We start from the raw sequence: 21,911 nt of genomic DNA, 5'->3' as shown, positions 1-21,911 counted from the left end.
AGTATGTATGTATGTATATATGAACGTTTGAATATGTACAGAATAAGGTAAAGGTGCACACATGTAGGTCAGAATGTGTATGTATGTGTGAAGGGCAGGCGTGTAGGTAAAAATGGTACTTATGTAGGTATGGTCACTATGTAGGTGTAAAATCAGGAGGATGTGCGTAAGAAAGCAGCCCTTGCTCAAAATGTGCACATATGTAGGTCAGAGTGTGTATATAGCCAAGTATGCTCGGTGAAATATATGTTATGTAGGTAAAATTTAGAGCATGTAGGTACAGTAAACCAGCTGTCATGTGTACACGGAAAAGGTGCACACGGTAGGACTATCTGTGTAGGTATATGTATGTATGTACTTGAACTTCTGGACTTGTAGGTATGAAAGGGGGTCTCGTGTACGTGGTGAAGGTGCACACAGTAGGAATATGAATGGAGTAATATGTATGTACGTAAATTGCAGGGCATGTAGGTATGAAAGGAGGAATCGTGTGTACGTGAAAGTGCACACGGTAACAATTATGTATGTACGTGAATTTCAGGGCTTGTAGGTGTAAAAGGAGGCCTCATGTGTATGTGAAAAAGGTACACACGATAGGAATATATATGTAGGTATGGAAGCAAGCGTCATGTGTACGTGTCAAAGTTGCACACGTGTCAATCTATATCGCGTGCAGACAGTGAGGCGCCAAGAGGCCTCATTAGACCTGCCCCCCCACCCTTCCAGCCCCCCTCCTTTTGTTTATGTCAGGGGTTACCAGCTTAGTTGCAGTTGTGGCTGGAAACACTCTCTCTCTCTCTCTCTCTCTCTCTCTCTCTCTCTCTCTCTCATTTTTATGCACGTAGGTATTTGCTACTACCGTTTTTTTTCCCCCTAGAGTTCCTTCCCCCCCCCCCTTTTTTTTTTTACATCTAGTTTATGTACGTAATGTCGGTGGGACTGGTATTATAACTTTCTAAGCTGTGTGTGTGTGTGTGTGTGTGTGTCCTGATGGATATTTTTTGTGTAATAGTCAAGATACTGTATTTATTGGTAGCAGTAGAAATGAAACTAAAATTGTTCTCTTCAGTCCAGTGGTCTTTTGGGGTTTAATATTGATACCTTCAGACGATTATATTTAGCTTGAGAAATGACTCTTGTACTGGTTTTCCTTTAATTTGGTCTAAAACTGACATCTCTCCATCTTCAGTGGTCACCTATAACAATGGATGAACACCAGAATATGATGCTAGTCACGAATAAGTGCTATGGAAAGGATGTAGAGCTGTAGCAATATCTATCTGTCACTGAGCCTTGTGAAATAAGCTGCAAAAGAACGAAGCTCTGGGCCAAGTTAAGGTGAAAGAGGTATAGTGAAGGCATTAATCCCCCCTTTTCGGTTTAAAAATATCCCCTAAGTTGAATATAATCGTCTGAAAGTAGCAGGAATAAAATCTGAAATGTCATCGGAGTGAAGAGATCAGAATGGTCAAAAATATACCTACAACTATTTTGAAAAGGGTAATGAAACTCGAATTTTGTTTTGGGCGTCCGTTTATTATCAAATTTCCTCGTACAAAGGAGTGGTAGAGAATAAAAGGTCTTTGTGTGTAATGTTTGTACTAATTGGGTTTTGAAGTACATGTACACCTTCATCAGGGAGGGATGTTTTTTGTACATGTGATAAATAATTGTTACATTCTGGTGGTACTCAAATGTAACTGATTGGTCGTTTGGGTGGTAAGAAATAAGTTGTTTTGGTGGGAAGTAAGTTGTCTTGATGTTGCCTCTCTTTTGTTATGTGTCTTAGGTGTAATTCAGTCAGTTCTTGAAATGTTGAGAAATTCACTTGCAAACCCAGAATTGTGAACATGTTTGGTACCGATAGTGAGCATCTTTTGTTTATCACTTAGCAGGTGTTCTGTCAAAGTTAGTCAGGTGAAACATGGAAAGGTTTATTTAGTGTCTTATAGGCCATTGAAGGCCAGAGTAGTCAGTTTTATACCTTGTTAATGTTAGAGTACAGTCATGAAGCATAAATAATTTGTTCTGAATAAAAAAAAAAAATTATTCCTGTCAGGTGCTTTGTCGTATTTTTTTATTTGGTTGTTAAGTAATGTGTCTAAATCGTCAAAGGTCTTTCTCTGGCAGTCTGGTGTCTTTTAGGTAATTGTGTGGTGGTCATTAGGTGTGTTGTGTCATTCAGAGGTAATTTTATGATAGTTTGTGTCATTTGAAGTTAACATTATGGTGGTTTGTGTCATTCAAAGTTGATTTTGATATAGTGCTTGTTTATGGTACCGGTAGTCCTGTCCGAGTTAATTGTGTGGTAGTCAGTCATTGTTAATTCTGTAGTAGTAGTCATAGTCAGTTCCGTAGTAGCCATAGTCTTGTGTCATTCAGCATCTGTTGCAATAGTACTTTAACCATAACTTGGGCCAGATTTTCCCCCATTTGCAGCTTATTTTAGGTAGGTCAGTGGCAGAACAGGGCAGTACCATGACTGTATCCTTTCCATAGCGCTTCTTCGTGACCAGCATCGTAATTTAGCTTTAATCTATTCCCACAACTCAGCATTCACGAAAGAGGGATGGCGATTTTAGACCAAGTTAGAGTGAAAGGAGTATAGTCATTGTCAGAGTTGCAGTACATTGTTTATTGAGTCAGTCTTGTGGTCGTCATAGTCAGTCCACGTATGTGTTCCCGAGTCAGGTCACTGCTTCACCTGACCATTAGCTTGGCTTTGAGGTGGAGCGGGCTGAGATGGAGTGGTCTGCTGGGCTGGTAGAGTGGGCTGGAAGGGTTGGGCTAGTGGAGAGGGTGGAGTGGGCTGGCTAGGTGGAAGAGTTTGGCCTAGTGGAGTGGGCTGAAAGGGCTGGGCTAGTGGAGCAAGTGGACTGAGTTGAGAGGGCTGGAAGGGCCGGGCTAGTGGAGAGGGTGGGAGAGTCTGGCCAAGTGGAGTGGGCTGGAACGGCTGGGCGAATGGAGAGGGTTGAGTGGATTGTATAGTTTGGCCAAGTGGAGTGGGCTGAGAGGGCAGGAAGGGCTTGGCTAGAGGAGCGAGTGGTGAGGGCTGACTAAGTCGAATGGTCTGGCCGAGTGGAGTTGGAGTGGGCTGGAAAGGTTGGGCTAGTGGGCTGGGTTGAGTGGGTGGAGAAGGTTGACTGAGAAATGGCTGTGTGGGTGAGCCGAATGGTTGCTGTGCAGTGGGTGGGAGAAACTGGGTGGGTGGGGAGGGTTGGGTGGATGGGAGGGGTTGGATGGGGGATAGGGGCTGTGTGGGTGGGCTGGGTTGTGTGGGTGGAAGGGGTTGGGTGGGCAGGAAGGGTGGGATGGCTTGGGTGGATGGACTAGTGGGTTTAGTTGAGTTTGGTCCCATTTGTACTCTGAGGTTCATGAGGGTGGGCGAGGGTGGGTCCTGTGGGGGGGATTCCATGAGGGGAGATGTTGGCAGGGCGGAGGCGAGGGCCGGGCCTAAGGGTGGCACGAAGGTGGATGCGAAACGTGGTGCGGCGGGGACGGTGGGTGGCTTGGGTGCGGCCAGAGGTGCGGCGAGGGCGGGGTCGAGGGCGGGGACGACACCCATAGCCACTGTGGGCGTGGTGATGGGGGCGGGGGCGGGGATGGGGGACAGCCCTGGAAGACTGCCTATCAGTTGGCCTTCTGGCTTAGCTGCATCTGCCTTGGGAGCCTCTTGTTTGGGAGGTTCAGTCTTGGGAGCCTCTTGTTTGGGAGGTTCAGTCTTGGGAGCCTCTTGTTTGGGAGGTTCAGCCTTAGGAGCCTCTTGTTTGGGAGGTTCAGCCTTAGGAGCCTCTGCTTTGGGTGGTTCAGCCGTGGAAGCCTCTTGTTTGGGTGATTCAGACTTGGGAGCCTCTGCTTTGGGTGGTTCAACCGTGGGAGCCTCTTGTTTGGGTGGTTCAGCTTGGGGAGCCTCTTGTTTGGGTGGTTCAGCCTTGAGAGCCTCTTGTTTTGGTGGTTCAGCTTGGGGAGCCTCTTGTTTGGGAGGTTCAGCCTTGGGAGCCTCTTGTTTGGGTGGTTCAGCCTTGGGAGCCTCTTGTTTGGGTGGTTCTGCCTTGGGAGCCTCTTGTTTGGGAGGTTCAGCCTTGAGAGCCTCTTGTTTGGGAGGTTCAGCCTTGGGAGCCTCTTGTTTGGGTGGTTCTGCCTTGGGAGCCTCTTCTTTGAGAGGTTCAGTCTTGGGAGCCTCTTGTTTGGGTGGTTCAGCTTGAGGAGCCTCTTGTTTGGGTGGTTCAGCCTTGGGAGTGTCTGCTTTGGGAGGCTCTACTTTAGTTGGTTCTGTATTAGGAGCCTCAGTCGTAGGAGCCTCGGCCTTCGGTGGTTCAGTCTTAGGAGCTTCTGCCTTCGGAGCCTCCTCTTTGGGTGGTTCTGTCTGTGGTGGTTCTGCCGTGGGAGCTTCTGGTTTGGGTGGTTCTTCTTTAGAAGCCTCAGCAGTAAGTGGCTCTGGCTTGGGAGCCTCTTCCTTTGGAGCTTCCACTTTAGGGGCCTCTTTAGGTGGCTCTGCCTTTTGAGCTTCAGGAGCCTGTGCCTTTGGAGGTTCTGGTGTCTTGCGTGCTTCCTGTTTGCCACCCTTACCTTTGTGCTGCTCGCCCTTACCCTTGTCCTCTTTGCCATGTTTGCCTCCCTTGCCTTTCTGCTTTTTGCCCTTGCCTGCCTCTTGTTTGGGCGTCTCTGGCCTGGCTTCCTCTGGCTTTGGAGGCTCAGGCTTGGCGTCCTCTGGCTTAGGGGCCTCTTGTGGCTTCGGAGGTTCTAACTGCTTTTCTTGAGCCGCTGGGGGTGCTGGTTTGGCCTCCTCTGGCTTTGGAGGCTCAACTTTGGGTTCTTGTGGAGGCGCTGGCTTCTCCTCTGGCTTGGGAGGTTCAGGCTGCGCTTCCTGTGGCTTAGGAGGCTCAGGCTGGACTTCCTGTTGTTTTGGAGGCTCTTGTGGTTTTGCTTCTGCTGGTTTGGGAGGCTCCGGTGTGGCTTCTTGTGGCTTGGGAGCCTCAGGCTTTGCTTCTTCTGGCTTAGGAGGCCCTGGTTTAGTCTCTTGTGGTTTTTGAGCTTCAGGCTTCGTTTCCTCTGGTTTTAGTGGAGCTGGTGTGGTCTCTTGTGGCTTGGGAGGCTCTGGTTTAGCTTCCTGTGGCTTGGGAGGCTCTGACGTAGACTCTTGTGGCTTAGGAGGTTCTGGCTTAGACTCCTCTGTCTTGGGAGGCTCGGGCATGGGTTCCTCAGATTTGGTTTCCGCTGGCTTGGGAGGTTCAGCCTTGGTCTCCTCTGGCTTGGCAGGCGCTGGGGCTTCTGGCTTGGCGTCCTTGGCTTTCTGTGCCTCCTTCTTGCCCTCTTTTGACTTTGCCTGGTCTTTCTTTGAGTCTTTAGCCTTATCATGCTTCCCCTCTTTGCCTTTCTGTCCATCCTTCTTCTTATCCTTACCTTTACCTCCCTCGGATTTGCTATCCTTAGCTTTCTCGGGTTTGCTTTCCTTAGCTTGTTCGGGTGTAGTTTCCGGTTTAACTTCGGCTTTAGCTTCTTCAGGTTTAGCTTCCTGTGGTTTGACTTGTGTCGGAGCAGCCTCAGGCTTAGCTTCTTGTGGTTTAGCTTCTTCAGGCGATATTTCCTGTGGCTTAGCTTCTTCAGGCTTAGCTTCGGGTTTAGCTTCAGGCTTAGCTTCCTGTGGTTTAGCTTCCTCAGGCTTTGCTGCGTCAGACTTAGCTTCTTGTGGTTTAGCATCTTCAGGCTTAGCTTCTTGTGGTTTAGCTTCCTCAGGCTTAGCTTCCTGTGGTTTAGCTTCCTCAGGCTTCGCTTCCTGTGGTTTAGCTTCGTCAGGCTTCGCTTCCTGTGGTTTAGCTTCCTCAGGCTTAGCTTCCTGTGGTTTAGCTTCCTCAGGCTTAGCTTCCTGTGGTTTAGCTTCCTCAGGCTTAGCTTCTTGTGGTTTAGCTTCCTCAGGCTTAGCCTCCTGTGGTTTAGCTTCCTCAGGCTTAGCTTCCTGTGGTTTAGCTTCCTCAGGCGTAGCTTCCTGTGGTTTAGCTTCCTCAGGCTTAGCTTCCTGTGGTTTAGCTTCCCCAGGCTTAGCTTCCTGTGGTTTAGCTTCCTCAGGCTTAGCTTCCTGTGGTTTAGCTTCCTCAGGCTTAGCCGCATCGGGTTTCGCGTCCTTTTGTTTAGCTTCCTTTGCCTTAGCGTCCTTTCCTTTAGCTGCCACAGGTTTAGCTTCCTTTGCCTTAGCTTCCTTTCCTTTAGCTTCCTTTTTCTTACCCTCCTTGGGTTTTGCTGGCTCCACTTTCACTCCTTCAGCCTGCTCAGTCTTAGCTTCCTCTTTCTTCTCCGTCTCCTCTTTCTTGTCCTCTTTCTTTTCCTCTTTCTTCTCCTCCTTCTTCTCTTTCTTCTCCTCTTTCTTCTCCGTCTCTACTTTCTTCTCCGTCTCCTCTTTCTTGTCCTCTTTCTTCTCTTCTTTCTTCTCCTTCTTCTCCTCCTTGGGCTTCTCCTTCTTCTCTTTGGGCTTTTTCTCCAATTTCTTCTCTTCCTTGGGCTTCTCCTCCTTCTTCTCCTTCTCTTCCTTGGGCTTCTTCTCCTTCTTTTCCTTCTCTTCTTTGGGCTTCTCTTCCTTTATCTCCTTCTCATCCTTAGGCTTCTTCTCCTTTTTCTCCTTGGGCTTCTTTTCCTTCTTCTTCTCTTCCTCGGGTTTCTCCTCCTTCTTCTCCTTGGGTTTCTTCTCCTTCTTCTCCTTGGGCGTCTTCTCCTCCTTCTCCATCTCTTCCTTGGGCTTCTCCTCCTTAATTTCCTTCTCTTCCTTGGGCTTCTTCTCCTTTTTCTCCTTGGGTTTCTTCTCCTTCTTCTCCTTCTCTTCCTTGGGCTTCTTCTCCTTCTTCGTCCCCTTAGGCTTCTTTCCTGTCTTCAGTAGCGGCTTGAAGTACTCCTCGAGGGGCTTCATAACAAACGGCTTCACCTTAAGTTTCCCTAGTTTAACCAGGTGACGCTGCTTCTTCGTCAGGAACGGCTTTTCCGGCTGAGAAAGAAAAAGACCTTGATTATTTGCATCCAGGAGAGAAAGAAACAAAGGCCTGTAATCTCGTCTCCCTAACACCTCTTCCGTAACGATTTATTTTCCAAACCATTCATTAATATCCTCATTTTTGCTTCTTACATCTTTTTAAATGTGGACATAGATTGCTCGTATATCACACAAGAATATAGGAACGGAGCCGAATCAGAAATAAACCGGTAAGGAAGAGGTGTTAGTCAGCTTCCTACCCGTACCAGAATATTGTTTTGAGACTCGGGCTAAAAGAAAAGATGTTGGATGAAAAATGGAAGTTCAAAGGCGACACTGCTGCCATTTCGCGATATATGGATTTTTGGGTTAGAGGAAAATGCCTCCCCTCCCCTTTTTTTTGTAACTGGCATTCCTATCGAGAAAGAAATTGGGAGTAAAAAAAAAAAAAAACTGAATGAACAAGGATTCCAGTTTGTATTTGAGGAGGTAAACGACCCGAGATTGCAGAGATAAGAAGGGCAGTGAGTTGAGTTGGTCCGGTCTTGTTGCCATCTGTAGACGATTTTTAGGTATAGAAATGTAAGAAGAAAAAATACTTAATATTGATATGACTACAGACATCTTTATCGTTTTTTAGGCTTCGGTATACTGATCCTGAGAATAATTTACCCTTCAGTGTTTGGCCTTTAAGTAGACTCGTTTAGTCTTTCAAGTCCAAGAGTGTTTAATATTTACTTGTGCGAATATATGGATGTTCTTCCTCATAGTAATCCCAAGTTTATTGTGCATTAATATGAATAAGGTTAAGTGTACAGTCAGCAGAAGAGGTGAAAAAAAGAGAAAATGAGTGAGTTCTGGAGACACACATGAATAATACCTGGTGCCTCAAAGAGTATAGCACCTAATATGTGAAAGTTTATGCAGTTTTTTGTTGTAATAAAATGAACAGTATATACACGTACAGTTAAAGGGTGGCCCATACATCTCAGTACTTGGTCCGTGTTTCAAAATTATTCGTGCGGTAAGAGGACTGATACTTTTTTGGTTAACTATACACATGAGGCTAACATCTCACCGTAACATTCCACCACCATTCCTTCTTCAGCTGGCTCAACTTGTACTCCTCCAGGCCGTTCTCGAAGGCCAGCCACGTACCCATACCCCTCTTCTGAACGCTCACCATCTTGCTGTCTTGTCTCTTGTGTTACTCTCGGGAAATGAAGCTGTTGAGGTCTGTGTGGCCGCTGGTATTCTGTGGACAAATGTGTGGTATTAGTGTTTAAGTTGGGTTTCAGCTGGTTTTAGTTCTTAGTTGACACGCTCTTAATATACTTCTTCATCCTCTTCCTCTTTTTGGGTTCTATTATATTTTTGTAATCTTTTTCTTCCAGTTTATTGATTTATTTTGCTTTTAATCTTCATCGTCTTCTTTGTATTTATGGAGTCTATTTTACTCTTAATCTTCTTCGCCTTCTTCTTGGTCCTCTTCCTATTTGTGGATTTTATTTTACTTCTGATATTCTTCGTCTCCTAGTGTATGAATTCTGTTTTACTCCCTTCGTCTTCCTGTTTATGGAGCCTATTTTACTCCCCTAATCTTCTTCCTATTTATGGAACCTGGCATCATATTAGATTTAGAAGTGTTTATTGATGTCTTTTTGATGTTATTGATGTCTGAAATTCCCCCCTCCCTTTTTTTTGGGGGGGAGGGGCCCTTCATTCCTTAGTAAATACTTGCCATTTTCCTCTTACCTATTGTCACTCACGAAAGGTATCTGTGTACAGTAGAGTTAGATTGCCTTCTGGAAATCTTTAGAGGGATTTATTGTATTAGAATCTAAATTATCAGAGTCCATCCATACGAGGGTGCTTTATAATCCTCTTGAAATACTGAAGGTTGTAAGAAGGGGGAAGATTGAGTGAGGAGTACTGAGCTAAGTTGAGTTATGCAAAGGAAAAGGTCTCTCTCTCTCTCTCTCTCTCTCTCTCTCTCTCTCTCTCTCTCTCTCTCTCTGTCATGCACACCAGCCATGCACCTTTAAAACAGGCTCACTTGTTGCTTGCACAGGAGAGAGAGAGAGAGAGAGAGCGGTGGGGGACGCGGGGAGTGAACTTGTGAGAAAAGGATTGAGAGAGAGAGAGAGAGAGAATGAGTGAAGTAACGGAGGAAAGGATTGAGTGTTAATTCAAAATGTATGCAATTTTATCCTTATTTATTGCCTCATTAACACGGAATAATTTATGAATACTTTCATTTGTCTTAACGTAGTGAAAATTATTTGCGTTACCCCTGAAAGTGAATAAGAGAACGGATATGAAATAGAAAACGAATGTAAACAAGTCGGGTGCTACGGGTGGCTCAAACAAATGGAAGATTTAAAAATATTTAAGGAAACGAACTTGATCACAGCGAAATATTTTTTAAGACAACGTTATCTGAAAATATTAAACCCTTTCGATATTGCAGCTTACGTTTTGGTAGTAGAAATTAATAGAAACTGATAATTTTGCCCATGACTGTAGGCTTTGGAAGTTTATAGCTTAGGGGACTATATGTTTTTTTATTGGAAATGTGCGTAAATATTCATCGTTTTGTACATTACAGTGTAGTTTTGCGCATCTTGTGAAAATACACGTGAATGAAAATGCGTTTTGATAAAGTGTTGGTGTTTCAATGCAATTTTGGTTGGTCACGGTGTAATTTTCTCCTGTCTTTTTGTGGAAATGTGCATCCACGAGCATAAGTTTACCGACATTCCTCTCCCAGCATTGTGTACAGTCTTTAGTGTTTCTCTTTCCTACACAAATGAGAGAAGTCCTCTTTTGTGATGATGGTGGTGGTGCTGGTGGTGATGATGATGATGATGAGAGCTAATGAGAGGAGGAGGAGGAGGAGGAAAATGTGCGTCGATGTGGCTATATTTTGAAACAAGGTGAAGATGATGGTGATGGTGATGATGATGGGTTGCGATGATGATTATGATGATGATGGGTGGTGGTGGTGTTGGTGGTGATGATGATGAGTGGTGGTGGTGGTGGTGGTGTTGATGGTGGTGGTGGTGGTGGTTTTGATGGTGGTGGTGGTGGTGGTTTTGATGGTGGTGGTGATTATGATGATGATGGTGGTGGTGATTATGATGATGATGGTGGTGGTGGTGGTGGTGGTTTTGGTGTTGTTGTTGGTGGTGATGATGATGATGATATTGATGTTGATGATGACTCTGAAATGTACACAAATAAGTCTTAAGCTTGGGTGCACGTGTAAAGGTGTTATTTGGAGGACTGGCGGGCGAGGGCAGAAAATAGCACCAAGGCACCTCACCCTTGGCTCTGGCCGGGGTGAGGCGGGCGAGGGGTGAAAAAGAGGGGGAGGAGTGAAGGGAGAGACGAGGGGAATGGGAGGAAGAGGAAAAGAGAATGAGAGGAAAGGAGGGGGAAGAAGGAGAGGAGAGAATAAGAGGAAAATGTGTGGACGGAAAGGGGAAGAGGGGAAAGGGGAAGAGGGAAATGAGAGGAGAGGGAGTAAAGGGAAGGAGGGGAGAGGAAGGGTAGAGGGAAGGAGAAAAATCTGAATGAAAGGAAAGAGAGGAGGAGGAAGGAGAATGGGAGAGTAAAGAGGAAAATGTTAGGATGGAGAGTGAGAGAAGAAAAAAGAAGAAGGAGAAGGTGAGGGAAGCCAAGAAAAGTGGAAAGAGAGAGAGAGAGAGGGTGGTGCCAGGACTAACACACACACACACACACACACACACACACACACACACACACACACACACACACACACACACACACACACACACACACACACACTCGGCGGCACTCCTATTTCTGTACACTCAAGCATTCAACCCACCCTGCCATGCCCCTCAACCTCTACCATTAGCACTACCATTACCCTAAGCCTCTACCATTACTACAACCATGAAAGCTACCATTACTCTTAGCCTCTACCATTACTACTACCATGGAAACAGCCGTTACCCTTAGGCTATACCATTACTACTGCCATTACCACTTTTCCTCATTACTTCTCGTTTGTTAGCTTACCATTATCCTTAGTTATACTACTACTAGTACTGCTACTACTACTACTACTACTGCTACTACTACTACTACTACTACAATTGTTCCCTCAGTAGGTCTACACATTAGCACTCACAAGGCTAGAGAACAGAAGGAAAATCCAGGCATGAGGAGAGTACAGTTTTTTCCTTAACACTTAGTAGCCCCGAACACCTGTATCATTACATACATAACCAGTTTCACTCGTGTGTGTGTATATCTATCTATCTATCTATCAATCTATCTATCTATCTATCTATCTATCTATATATATCATCGTATCCACAGTATTTCTTCCCCCAGCTAATACATACAGCCCTACACTACCACAACTACCACCACCACATACCAAAAAAATCTACTACTGTATACCTACATACACAGCCATATACCACACTACAACTACCTGCCATCACCAGCACCACCACATACACAGCCATCTACCACAACTACCACCGTGGCATACCACAACCTTCTGCCACAGCTACCACCAACACATACACAGTTATATACCAGATTTACTACTACCACATACTACAACCATCTTCCACAGCTGCCATCACGATATACACAACCATCTACCATAGCTGCATACCACAAACATCAACCACAGTTACTCCACCACATACATAACCATCTACCACAGCTATCACCGTCACATACCACAACCATCTACATTGTCTACAACAATATCTCCACCACATACACAGCCATCTACCAGAGCTACCACCACCACATAGCCATTTACCACAACTATCACCACCACGTATGGCAGCCATCTTCCACCATCACATACCACAAGTACCACAACAGCCACCACATGCACAACCATTTACTACAGCAGCCACCACATACACAACCATTTATTACAACTACCACAGCCATTTACCACAGCTACCACAATCACCAACGCAGTCATCTACCACAACTACCACCAGCACCACATACCACAACCACCTCAAGAACCACCACAAATACACTGCCAGCAAAGCACTTTCTATACTTGCCAAGTATTTCTTCCACTGTAGTTGGGAAAAATCTTGAATTTACCTAGCCTGACCTCCTACTGAATATATATAGGGTCGTATATAGTACAAAATCAAGGCTATAGTTGTGAATATATCTCGGAAATATGTATCGGTGTAAAAATTCAAGGTTGAAGAGTAGATTTTGTGTGGCATTGAGATTTCGTTCGTTTAGTAAAGTTAGGTTGGTAGTTTGCGAGCCTCTCTGTGCTTTGTTGACATTCGTATCATAAAACGAGTCTCACTATGATAAAACTAGTCTCAGTAAAGTGGCGGTAGCTTGTAATTTTCACTGTTTAATATCGTACCCATCAATACTGCAGTTGGTCTTGTGTGAGTACAGCTTAACAAAGTGACATATATACCACATTTTCAGTACAGTTTACGTAGTGAAACCCTGGCATGTTGAAGAGTTAACATATATTCTTGCTACATCCAACTGTATCATTTGACTTTGGATTGCCGATGCTGTCCTTAAGGCTTGGTCGCTAGTAACCATTTCAAAATGTGAGCGACCTGAACTTTGGTGTGTGTGTGTGTGTGTGTGTGTGTGTGTGTGTGTGTGTGTGTGTGTGTGTGTGTGTGAGAGAGAGATATTACCACTTCAGTAACTCGATTAAAACCAAGAATTCCTAACATTTTTCCTGCTACCTGCAATTTATTCGGAGAGTCAAGGTAGGTATGTGGGTATTGGTGGACGATAAGCTCAACGGGTAGCCTATGTTTTGTTTATTTAGAGGGGTGGCGTGGATGGCGAGTTATTACTGTTAGGATCCCTACCCCCTACTCTCTTCCTACTCTCTCTCTCTCTCTCTCTCTCTCTCTCTCTCTCTCATTTTTATATCTGCTTTCCTTTATTTTTGTTTTTATTTTTTTTATTGTAAACTGCCAGACGATTTTAGTTTATTTGAGGAGATATAATAAGAAAAATTTAACCACATTCTCAGTTAACTTTCCCAATACAGCGATGTCTTTCTTGTCACCTCCAGATGATATGATTTAGTTTGGCAGAGTTAAGTTCCGTTCTATTTTAATCTGTTCCCCGCTTAGCATTCCTCTGCGTCTCTCTCTCTCTCTCTCTCTCTCTCTCTCTCCCTCTCTCTCTCTCATGCTGAAATAAAGGCCATCGTCACCATAAAGTTTTCGGAGCCTTGAAAATTAAGCCTGGAGATGTGTACAATACGATAGTTTACCCTCGACCCTGGCACCGCTCGATTACGTTTTCTCTGATGCGATATGGGAGCGCGATTATTTTGCATCCACACGTAACAAACTTGTGCATGTAAGGAGTGTGTTGGAAAGATAACGAATGGTGTGTGTGTGTGTGTGTGTGTGTGTGTGTGTGTGTGTGTGTGTGTGTTCATTAACTATACAGAATTAATGTACAGCCTTAATTAAAACGGACCTACCATCATAACATATCGAACTTCATGTTTATAAATAGGATATCTGTGAAGAGGAGAGAAGCAGCCTCCATTAACGCATTCACTATGATGGCGATTATTTTCTCACCAGGTGTATATTTAGCCTACCTGAGACCTCTCGAAGTGTGGAGGTTAATGAAGATGGTCTAACTTGACTGCAAAAGGTGTCGCCTGAACTAACTATGATCTGATGCTGCGAAGAATGAATTGCGTAATGATTTAAGCGTAGTCAAGAGGTTATACACTATCTGTTGAACGTAATGTGTGTATAGGGGAGTGTGTGTGTGTGTGTGTGTGTGTGTGTGTGTGTGTGTGTGGAGAGAGAGAGAGAGAGAGCATACTGAGATGAACGTCGTCAGTTTGGTTACGTTACTACCCCCTGATATTTTGTTACCAAGTGTTATGCTCTGGCTGGCCTCGTGTGTCTCGTTTTGTTATATAACACGAGAGTCATGGGTGGGAGGACTGGGTCTTAGTTCCAGGTTGGGTTCTGGTGAGGGGTAAGGTGACACGAGAGAGAGAGAGAGAGAGAGAGAGAGAGAATATACAAATAAATGTCACCGTTATTATTATTATTATGAGAGAGAGAGAGAGAGAGAGAGAGAGAGAGAGAGAGTTAATATACAAGTAAATATGAATTCGAGTCACCCATATTATCATATATATATATATATATATATATATAGAGAGAGAGAGAGAGAGAGTTAATATGCAAATAAATAAGAAAGTCACTCTTACTACCACCATCATAGGCTCTATTTTTGTCTACCTCTGGCATCACTACCAACATTGCTATCTCCACAACCACCATCTTCATTACCAACATCGATATCATCACCACAACTACCATCATTTATAATCACCACGACCACAATTACCTCCACCATTACCACGACCACCACTACTACCACCACCATTGCCACAACCACCATTACTGCAACTGCTACCACAACTACCACTATCTTAACCACTACTACCAGCATTACAATCATTCCCACAAATTACCGTAAACAACATCTTTTCCAGTGTTTTTCACCGAGTAAAAAATAATATTACATTTCAGTTACTTAAAATACACTCGAAATAATATAATTTTTTGATACAAAATTTCATGTATGGCCCGTTTTCTATAATTAAAGGGTGACTATTGTATTTGTATCAACTTTTAAATTTATATTTTTTTCCACTCACTGATTCAAACTGGAGGTGATGTAGGCGGCTTGTGGGGGAGAGGAGTAGTGAACATGGTGGAGGGAAGGAGGGAGTATATATAACTTCTCTCTCCCTCCCTCCTCTCCCTCCCTCTCTCCCTTCTTTCCCTCCCTCCATCATGCTCTCACTTCCTCTCTCCTGCTCTCACTTTCTCGCTTCCCATTCTCAGTCTTGCATTCTATTCCTACCTTTCCTCCTTTCCATTTCTTTCTCCTTCCTTTATTTCCTTTTTCTTTTGTCCCTCCCTCCCATCCCTCTCACACTCATTCCTTTTCTCCTTCCCTTCCTTTCTTCTCCTCCTTCCCTTCACCTCCTTCCCCTCTTCCTCCTCCCTTTTCTTCCTTTCTTCTTCCTTTCTTCTCCTCGTCACTTCCTTCATTTCTCTCTTCCCCTCCTCCTTTTCTCCTCTTATTCCTCCCTTTCCCCATCTCTCTTTCTCATTTTCTTTCCCTCCGTGAACTTCTAACTTCTCTTATTTCCTCGCATAATTTCTTTCCCCTCTTCATATCCTCGTTTCTTCCCTTCCTCTATCTCTTCCTTCCTCTTTCCATCTCCTCATTCCTTCTTCCATCTCTTCTTTCCTTCCCCTTTTCTCTTCCTCCCCTCATTCCCTTCTTCCCCTCTTTCTTTTCATCCAGTTTTCCTCCTCGTCATCTCTTTTTTTTACCTTTTACCGTTTTTATTTTTTATTCCCTCCTTACATTCTCTCTCTCTCTCTCTCTCTCTCTCTCTCTCTCTCTCTCTCTCTCTCTCTCTCTCTCTCTCACGCACACACACACACACACACACACACACGAGTAATATAATTATATCCACCAGAAATGTGTATACTACTGTAACTACTGATTTTAATAATGATAATAATAATAATCATCATCATCATCATAAATAATAATGACATCAGCATAATCACGAACTCCCCTCACAGGTTTTGAGAATTTCACCTTCGTAGCGTAACAGTATGGCTGGTTTGATATATCGTCTCTCTTCCATCTTGGCTCAGACGGTTTTTTTTTTTTTTCCTTCTTATCTACAGCAGATTTATTCACCCCGACTGTGGGATATGTAAGGAATGTTGTATTTTAGGAAGGCGTTTTAAAGAGGAGGGAATTTTAGGGTTGAAGGTAATAGTTATGCCGAAAGGATAAGCTGAATAAATACCCCGAAGTTTTAGAGGTATTGGCTGGATTTCACTCGTAACCCTTTGAGATGACGCTGTGTGTGTGTGTGCGTGTGTGTGTGTGTGTGTGTGTGTGTGTGTGTAATTTTATCTCAATTATTTTTACTGTTATGATTAGATATATCATGCATTCACCCCGTTACTGCACTCATATCACTCTAACTTGGCCTAAAATTGACATCTCTTCGTCTTACATGCCGAGCTACACCAACAGATTAGCACTAGAATAAGCTTAATGCTAATCACGTAGAAGTGCTGTGGAAAGGATGTAGTTTTTATTTTTTCCTTGCCACTGACCTACGTTAAATTTTGGCCAGGTTAAAGTGGAAAAAAAAAAATCTTCGCCTTTATGCTAGATTAATTCCTTTCCTGGGAGCATGAATATAATATGGGTGATATCCTTGGACGGAAGAGTTTGAGAGAGAGAGAGAGAGTTGAAATGTCTCCATCAACTCCCCTTCACTGCCAGACGCCACCTCCCCCAATTAAATATAGTCGTAGATTAATAAGTAAAGAAAGACAGTAGACAGTATTAGGATTCCACGACTAACTTCATCACCCCAGGAATGTATTTAATTTTACTCATTCAGTCATTCATTTATTATCGTTTTCGAACTGGAGGAGTAACAAAAGCCTTCATTAACCCCTGCAGTATATATATATATATATATATATATATATATATATATATATATATATATATATATATATATGATCATCTGGTGAGTGCAAGAACAAAATATAAAACTCTCTCTCTCTCTCTCTCTCTCTGTCAGAAGGATCCCCTGAATTGAAAGGATTAATCCAAAATATACATTTTCAATGGTGGGTTTGTTTTCACCTGACGGGATTGGGCCACTTCTAAAACTTGAACACTGCGTCGAGATTGCATGAAATTTTTTTTTATTTTATTTTATGAACTTTGGTTGTGAAGTAAGGATTAGTGTCCTTGGTTACTAGTCAGATCAACTCTATCATCTCATCACACCTGGCTATCACCTAAGCTGAAAAGGGTTACAGATCTTTAGCTGTTCTTGTTGGAAAATATGCCTTAAACTAAATAAAATAGGATATAACGAGAAAAGAGGAAGAAAGAAAGAAAGAAAAGGAGAACGTGGTATCAAGCTTTTGTGGTTAATCCGGTTATCAGGTCCGGATAAATTATGCAATCCGGTTTTGCTGGTGGGTGTTGGGGTGTGGGTTATTGAAAGTGGAGGGAGCAGGAAGGGGAATAGGGGGAATTGGATGGGTGGATAGTGACTTGAGTTATTGTGTGCTTTGCTAGCAAGTTTATTTTTCTTTACTGTTGCAGTGTTTGTTAGCTTATCCACCTGTCTGTTAATCTGTGTGCTTATGCAGCTGTTCATCTTTTTATCTATTATCAGTCGACCTTTTTCTTTTGCTTATCAACCTGTCTTCTTCCTCTTATCTGTGTATGCTCTACCTTGAGTGACAAGCCTCATGGTTTCCTGCAAGCCAGGAAACCAATTACAGTGCTGGGTGGTAACTATATAACCAACCATACGTGTTCCCTACGTGTCAACAAGTGGGTTGGCGGAGGCATAGTGCCCTTCCCCGTTAAACAACGAACTCAGGATTATTCCGTCTGGCTACAGATAGATAGTAACCCTATTTTGCGCGCGCGCGCGTGTACACACACACACACACACACACACACACACACGTGGTGTGTGTGTGTACTCATCTTCCTACATCTACACATCTATGTAGCCCACCATGTCTGTCTGCCTATATTCATATCCTTATCTACTTACACTCCCACGCCCCCCACCCCATCCTCTAGTTCCCTGCAACCTGATCATCTTGCTAATATTTGACAACCTTGATGGAGGACAGGGAGGAAAGAAGGACAAGTTAGCTTTTTTCCTGGAGTTTTTCCTTTTTCCTAGTCAGTAATTTGTCTTTTTTTCATATTCTTACTTTCTTTTCATTCTCGTAGTCTTACATTTTTCCTGCTCTTCTATTTTTTTTTTTTTTTACATTATTCGTGCAGCTTCCTCTTACTTTATTCAGACAACTCTTATATTTCATCATTTTAAAGGTGCTTATTTTTTTTTTTTTTCAGCCTTTTACATTACTTCATTTTTTGTTTTTTGACTTTCTTCTTGCTTTGTCGACAAGGATTTTTTTTTTTCAGTGCCTTTTTTTATTTATCATTTTAACACTCCATTTTTTATGTGTTGAAAGTCTTTTCATCTTCTTCCGTCCCTGTGTTTTTTCTTGTCTCCTGGCGTCGTTCAGACATGCAAATAAGTATGATGTAAAAAAAAAAGAAAGTACCGGTAAAGGGCAAAGCTATTTTTTGATGGTTTCCTCAGAGATTCTTCACGTCTTACTCCTTCCTCTGAAAAATCACGTAGCGAAACCCGTGAGGAACAATTTTTTTTTTTTTTTTTTTCTCCACATTACTCTGCGATGTCTCCAACCCTTGTAAAAATTTGCCCCCCCCTTTGTTCTTATAGGCTAATAATCGTTGGCGTTCCATTCTTTATTTTACTTTTCCTTTTCCTTTATTTACTTACTTTCATATCACCTTTTTCCGTCCCATCTATGCCCGTCTGTTTACATTTTAGTCACAGAAAACGGTGGTGCTTACCCATTCTTTATGACCTTTTAGAGGGTATACGACGCTATTTGCCCTAAGGCTGTACTGTCGCTTTGCTCTAGTATTTTTAGCCTCCAAAGGTGCCAAGATGAAGATGGTGTCTATTTCCCAGGCCCATATATCTCTGGGTGATGTATGGAGGTCACTTTTTTATTTTGTTTTATATTTTAACTTATTTTTTTGGCGTAGTATAGGTCGTGAAGCTTGTATTTATTATTATTATTATTATTATTACATTTAACTATGTATATTTTCTGTATCTGTTTATCTACTGTAACATTCACATATCCGTTTACATTTTGCTTTATTCATCCATTATTTTTTCATCCATTGTCTGTCTTATTATTCTCATCCATTTTGTCTCTGCTGGTGCTTATATATATCGTTCTGTCTAACCACATGTGTTCATTAAATATCTGTCCATTTGCCAGTCTGTTTATCGGTCTGTTTAAGTACTCAGTCTATTTGTGTACTCAGTCTATCCATCTAGCTAGTTTTTTATCGGTCTGCTATCTTTTTTTTTTTTCTTCCGATTTACCCTATTTACCTATCTGTCAACCTATTTACCTGCTTTCCAGTCAGCACACCTACCAGCCTACCTACCTACTTACTCCACCTGTTACCTATTTATCACAAGCTTCTTACCATACAACCTATCAGTTCCATTACCTACCATCCTAGACGCCTACTTACCTCATTACCTACTTACCTGCCTGCCTACCTACCAACATGTCTGCCTTTCTGAATATTTATGTATCTATTATATCTGTATCTGTCTGTCAACTTATACTTAATTACATCACTTCCACATCTCACTACCTTCATACCTACCTACGTACCTACCTACTTACTTACGGTACTTACATCTCTCGCCTTCCAAAGATTACAATGACCAAAATACCTTACCTACCCCTTCCCCCTTCCTCTCTCCCCCCTCTCAACATTTTTCTCTCGTCTCCCCTTGCTCTTCACTAATTTCTCTCTCTCTCTCTCTCTCTCTCTCTCTCTCTCTCTCATTTCTCCACTATCCATGTTTCTCCTCCTGTTTCCTCCCTTCCTTCCATATCACCCTTCTTCCTTCCTTCGTTCGTTCGTTCCTTCCTCACCTTTTCATCCCTTTTCCTTCCTTCCTTCCTCCCTTACCTTTCATTTTTTTTCCTTCCTTCTTTCCATACCTTTTCATATTTTTTCCTTCCTTCCATCTTTCCTTCTTTACCTTTTCATCTTTTTTCCTTCCTCCCTTCCTTCCTTCCTCCTTTCTCACCCTCTTTCCTTCCTTTTCTCCCTCCTTCCATCTCCTACCCAGCAAACTCAATTTAGTTTTAATTTACCATCAACCACAACTACCACCAACACTACCACACTGTCACCATCACCAGTACCACTAACATTGTCACTACCACAACTACCACCAACACTACCACACCGTCACCATCACCAGTACCACTAACATTGTCACTACCACAACTACCACCAACACTACCACACCGTCACCATCACCAGTACCACTAACATTGTCACTACCACAACTACCACCAACACTACCACACTGCCACCATCACCAGTACCACAAGCATTGTCACTACCACAACTACCACCATCTACCATACCAGCACCAAGGCAACCAGTCACTACCACAGCTACCACCATCCACCACAACTATCTTCATTCCCACAGCTACCACCATATACCACAACTACTTCCATATACCACCAACTACCATATGCCTCAGCCACCAATATCTACCACCACCACCATCTACCACAACTACCACCATCTACCACAGCCACCACCATCTACGACAATCTACAGCTTCCACAGCTACCACCATCTACCACAGTCTACAGCTACCACAACTACCACAATCTACCACAACAACCAGTATGGCGTCAGATGCTCATTAAAAGGAAGCAGGAGGGAGGGTCGCCTAGAAATGGAAGTATGACATCATCTGAGAGAGAGAGAGAGAGAGAGAGAGAGAGAGAGAGAGAGAGAGAGTGGGGTGGGGGGTGGGGCGATGGAGGAAGATGGAGGGGAAAATGAGGGGATGAGAGAGAGAGAGAGAGAGAGAGAGAGAGAGAGAGAGAGAGATAATAATATAGATAGGTCCTTATCATTCCCGTCTCTCACACTCCCTCCCTCCCTTCCATTCTTTCCTCTCCCTCTTTTATCTGTCTCTCCCTCCCCCTCCCTCTTTCCCCTCTTCACACCTCGCTCTGCCAAGCCTTCCCCTCCCTGTTGCATAATCCCCCCCCCTCTCTCTCTCTCTCTTTCTCTCTCTCTCTCTCCGCCATTATCTATCCATCTGTCTGCCTGTCTCTCCGCCCAAGCCCTCTTTTCATTTCTCTCTCTCTCTCTCTCTCTCTCTCTCTCTCTCTCTCTCTCTCATTTTTCCTCCCTTTTTGGCCCCCTTCCCTCCCATATATCTCTCCCCCCCTCCCGCCTTCATCCCCTCCTCCCCCTTATTTCTTTTCTCCCATATGACCTTGCCCTCCGTCTCTCTCTCTCTCTCTCTCTCTCTCTCTCTCTCTCTCTCTCTCTCTCTCTCTCTCTCTCTCTCTCTCTCTCTCTTTCAAATTGGGAAGTGTAAGGGAAATGTTTATTATTTTATGTTAATTTTAAATGTTAATTGAAAATAATAAAGAAAATTAGGAGTACTTAAAGAAGCTGTGTGGTTGTGGTAGTTGTGGTTAAGTAGTGGTAGCTGTGGTGGTAGTGATTTTGATGGTGGTTGTGGTGGTAGTTGAAGTTAGTGAAGCTTGTGTGGTTGCGATAGTAGGGGCGGTTGGTTGTAGTTGTGGTAGTATTGGTTACTAGCATTTGTAGTAGTATTGGTGGTGGTAGAAATAGTAGTAGTATTGGCGGTGGTGATAGTAGTAGTAGACTAGTATTGGTGGTGGTGATAGTAGTAATAGTATTGGTAGTGATGATAGTGGTAGTAATAATAATAGCGGTAGCAGTAGTAGTGGCAGCAGCAGCAGTAGCAAAAGTAGTATTGATGTGGTAGTTGCAGTAGTAGTAGTAGTAATAGTAGTGGTGATAATTGAGAATATTGGTTGTTAAGAATAGTGGTAGTATAGGTAGTTGTGGTTGTAGCGCGGTACCTGAAGATGGTGGTGCATAGCTGTGGTGGATGGTGGTAAGAGAGAGAGAGAGAGAGAGAGAGAGAGAGAATTCGAGATATTTGAATCTCTTTTAAGCCCGGGAATCTCTACACTCCTTCCTTCTTTCCTCCTTCCCTCCCTCCTTCTTCCCTCCATTCCTCATTCCCTCCCTTCCTCATTCCCTCCCTCCTTCTTCCCTCCATTCCTCATTCCCTCCCTCCTTCTTCCCTCCCTTCCTCATTCCCTCCCTCCTTCTTCCCTCCCTTCCTCATTCCCTCCCTCCTTCTTCCCTCTCTTCCTCATTCCCTCCCTCCTTCTTC

The 21,911-nt window shown here is 43.5% G+C and overlaps 2 protein-coding genes across 3 annotated transcripts in view; one reads left to right on the top strand and one right to left on the bottom strand.

Annotated features, from left to right (window-relative positions):
• The window catches only part of LOC145408529 (uncharacterized), a 229,125-nt gene that overhangs the window by 153,496 nt on the left and 53,718 nt on the right, over positions 1-21,911 (top strand). The gene's annotated exons all lie outside the window — the stretch shown is intronic.
• Positions 1,504-14,696, bottom strand: LOC145408390 (uncharacterized). Its single transcript, XM_080279117.1, has 3 exons — positions 14,661-14,696; positions 8,037-8,213; positions 1,504-6,973 (listed from the first exon to the last, which is right to left on the bottom strand). Exons 2-3 carry the CDS (start codon positions 8,142-8,144, stop codon positions 2,693-2,695), a joined length of 4,389 nt encoding a protein of 1,462 aa, XP_080135243.1. The 5' UTR covers positions 8,145-8,213; positions 14,661-14,696; the 3' UTR covers positions 1,504-2,692.

The sequence above is a fragment of the Coenobita brevimanus genome, chromosome 77 (genome assembly GCF_032717465.1).
Source record: "Coenobita brevimanus isolate Jiangsu-jjx chromosome 77, ASM3271746v2, whole genome shotgun sequence".
Lineage (NCBI taxonomy): Eukaryota > Metazoa > Arthropoda > Malacostraca > Decapoda > Coenobitidae > Coenobita > Coenobita brevimanus.
Note: the sequence above shows the minus strand (reverse complement) of the source record. Positions and strands in the feature narration are given on the sequence as shown.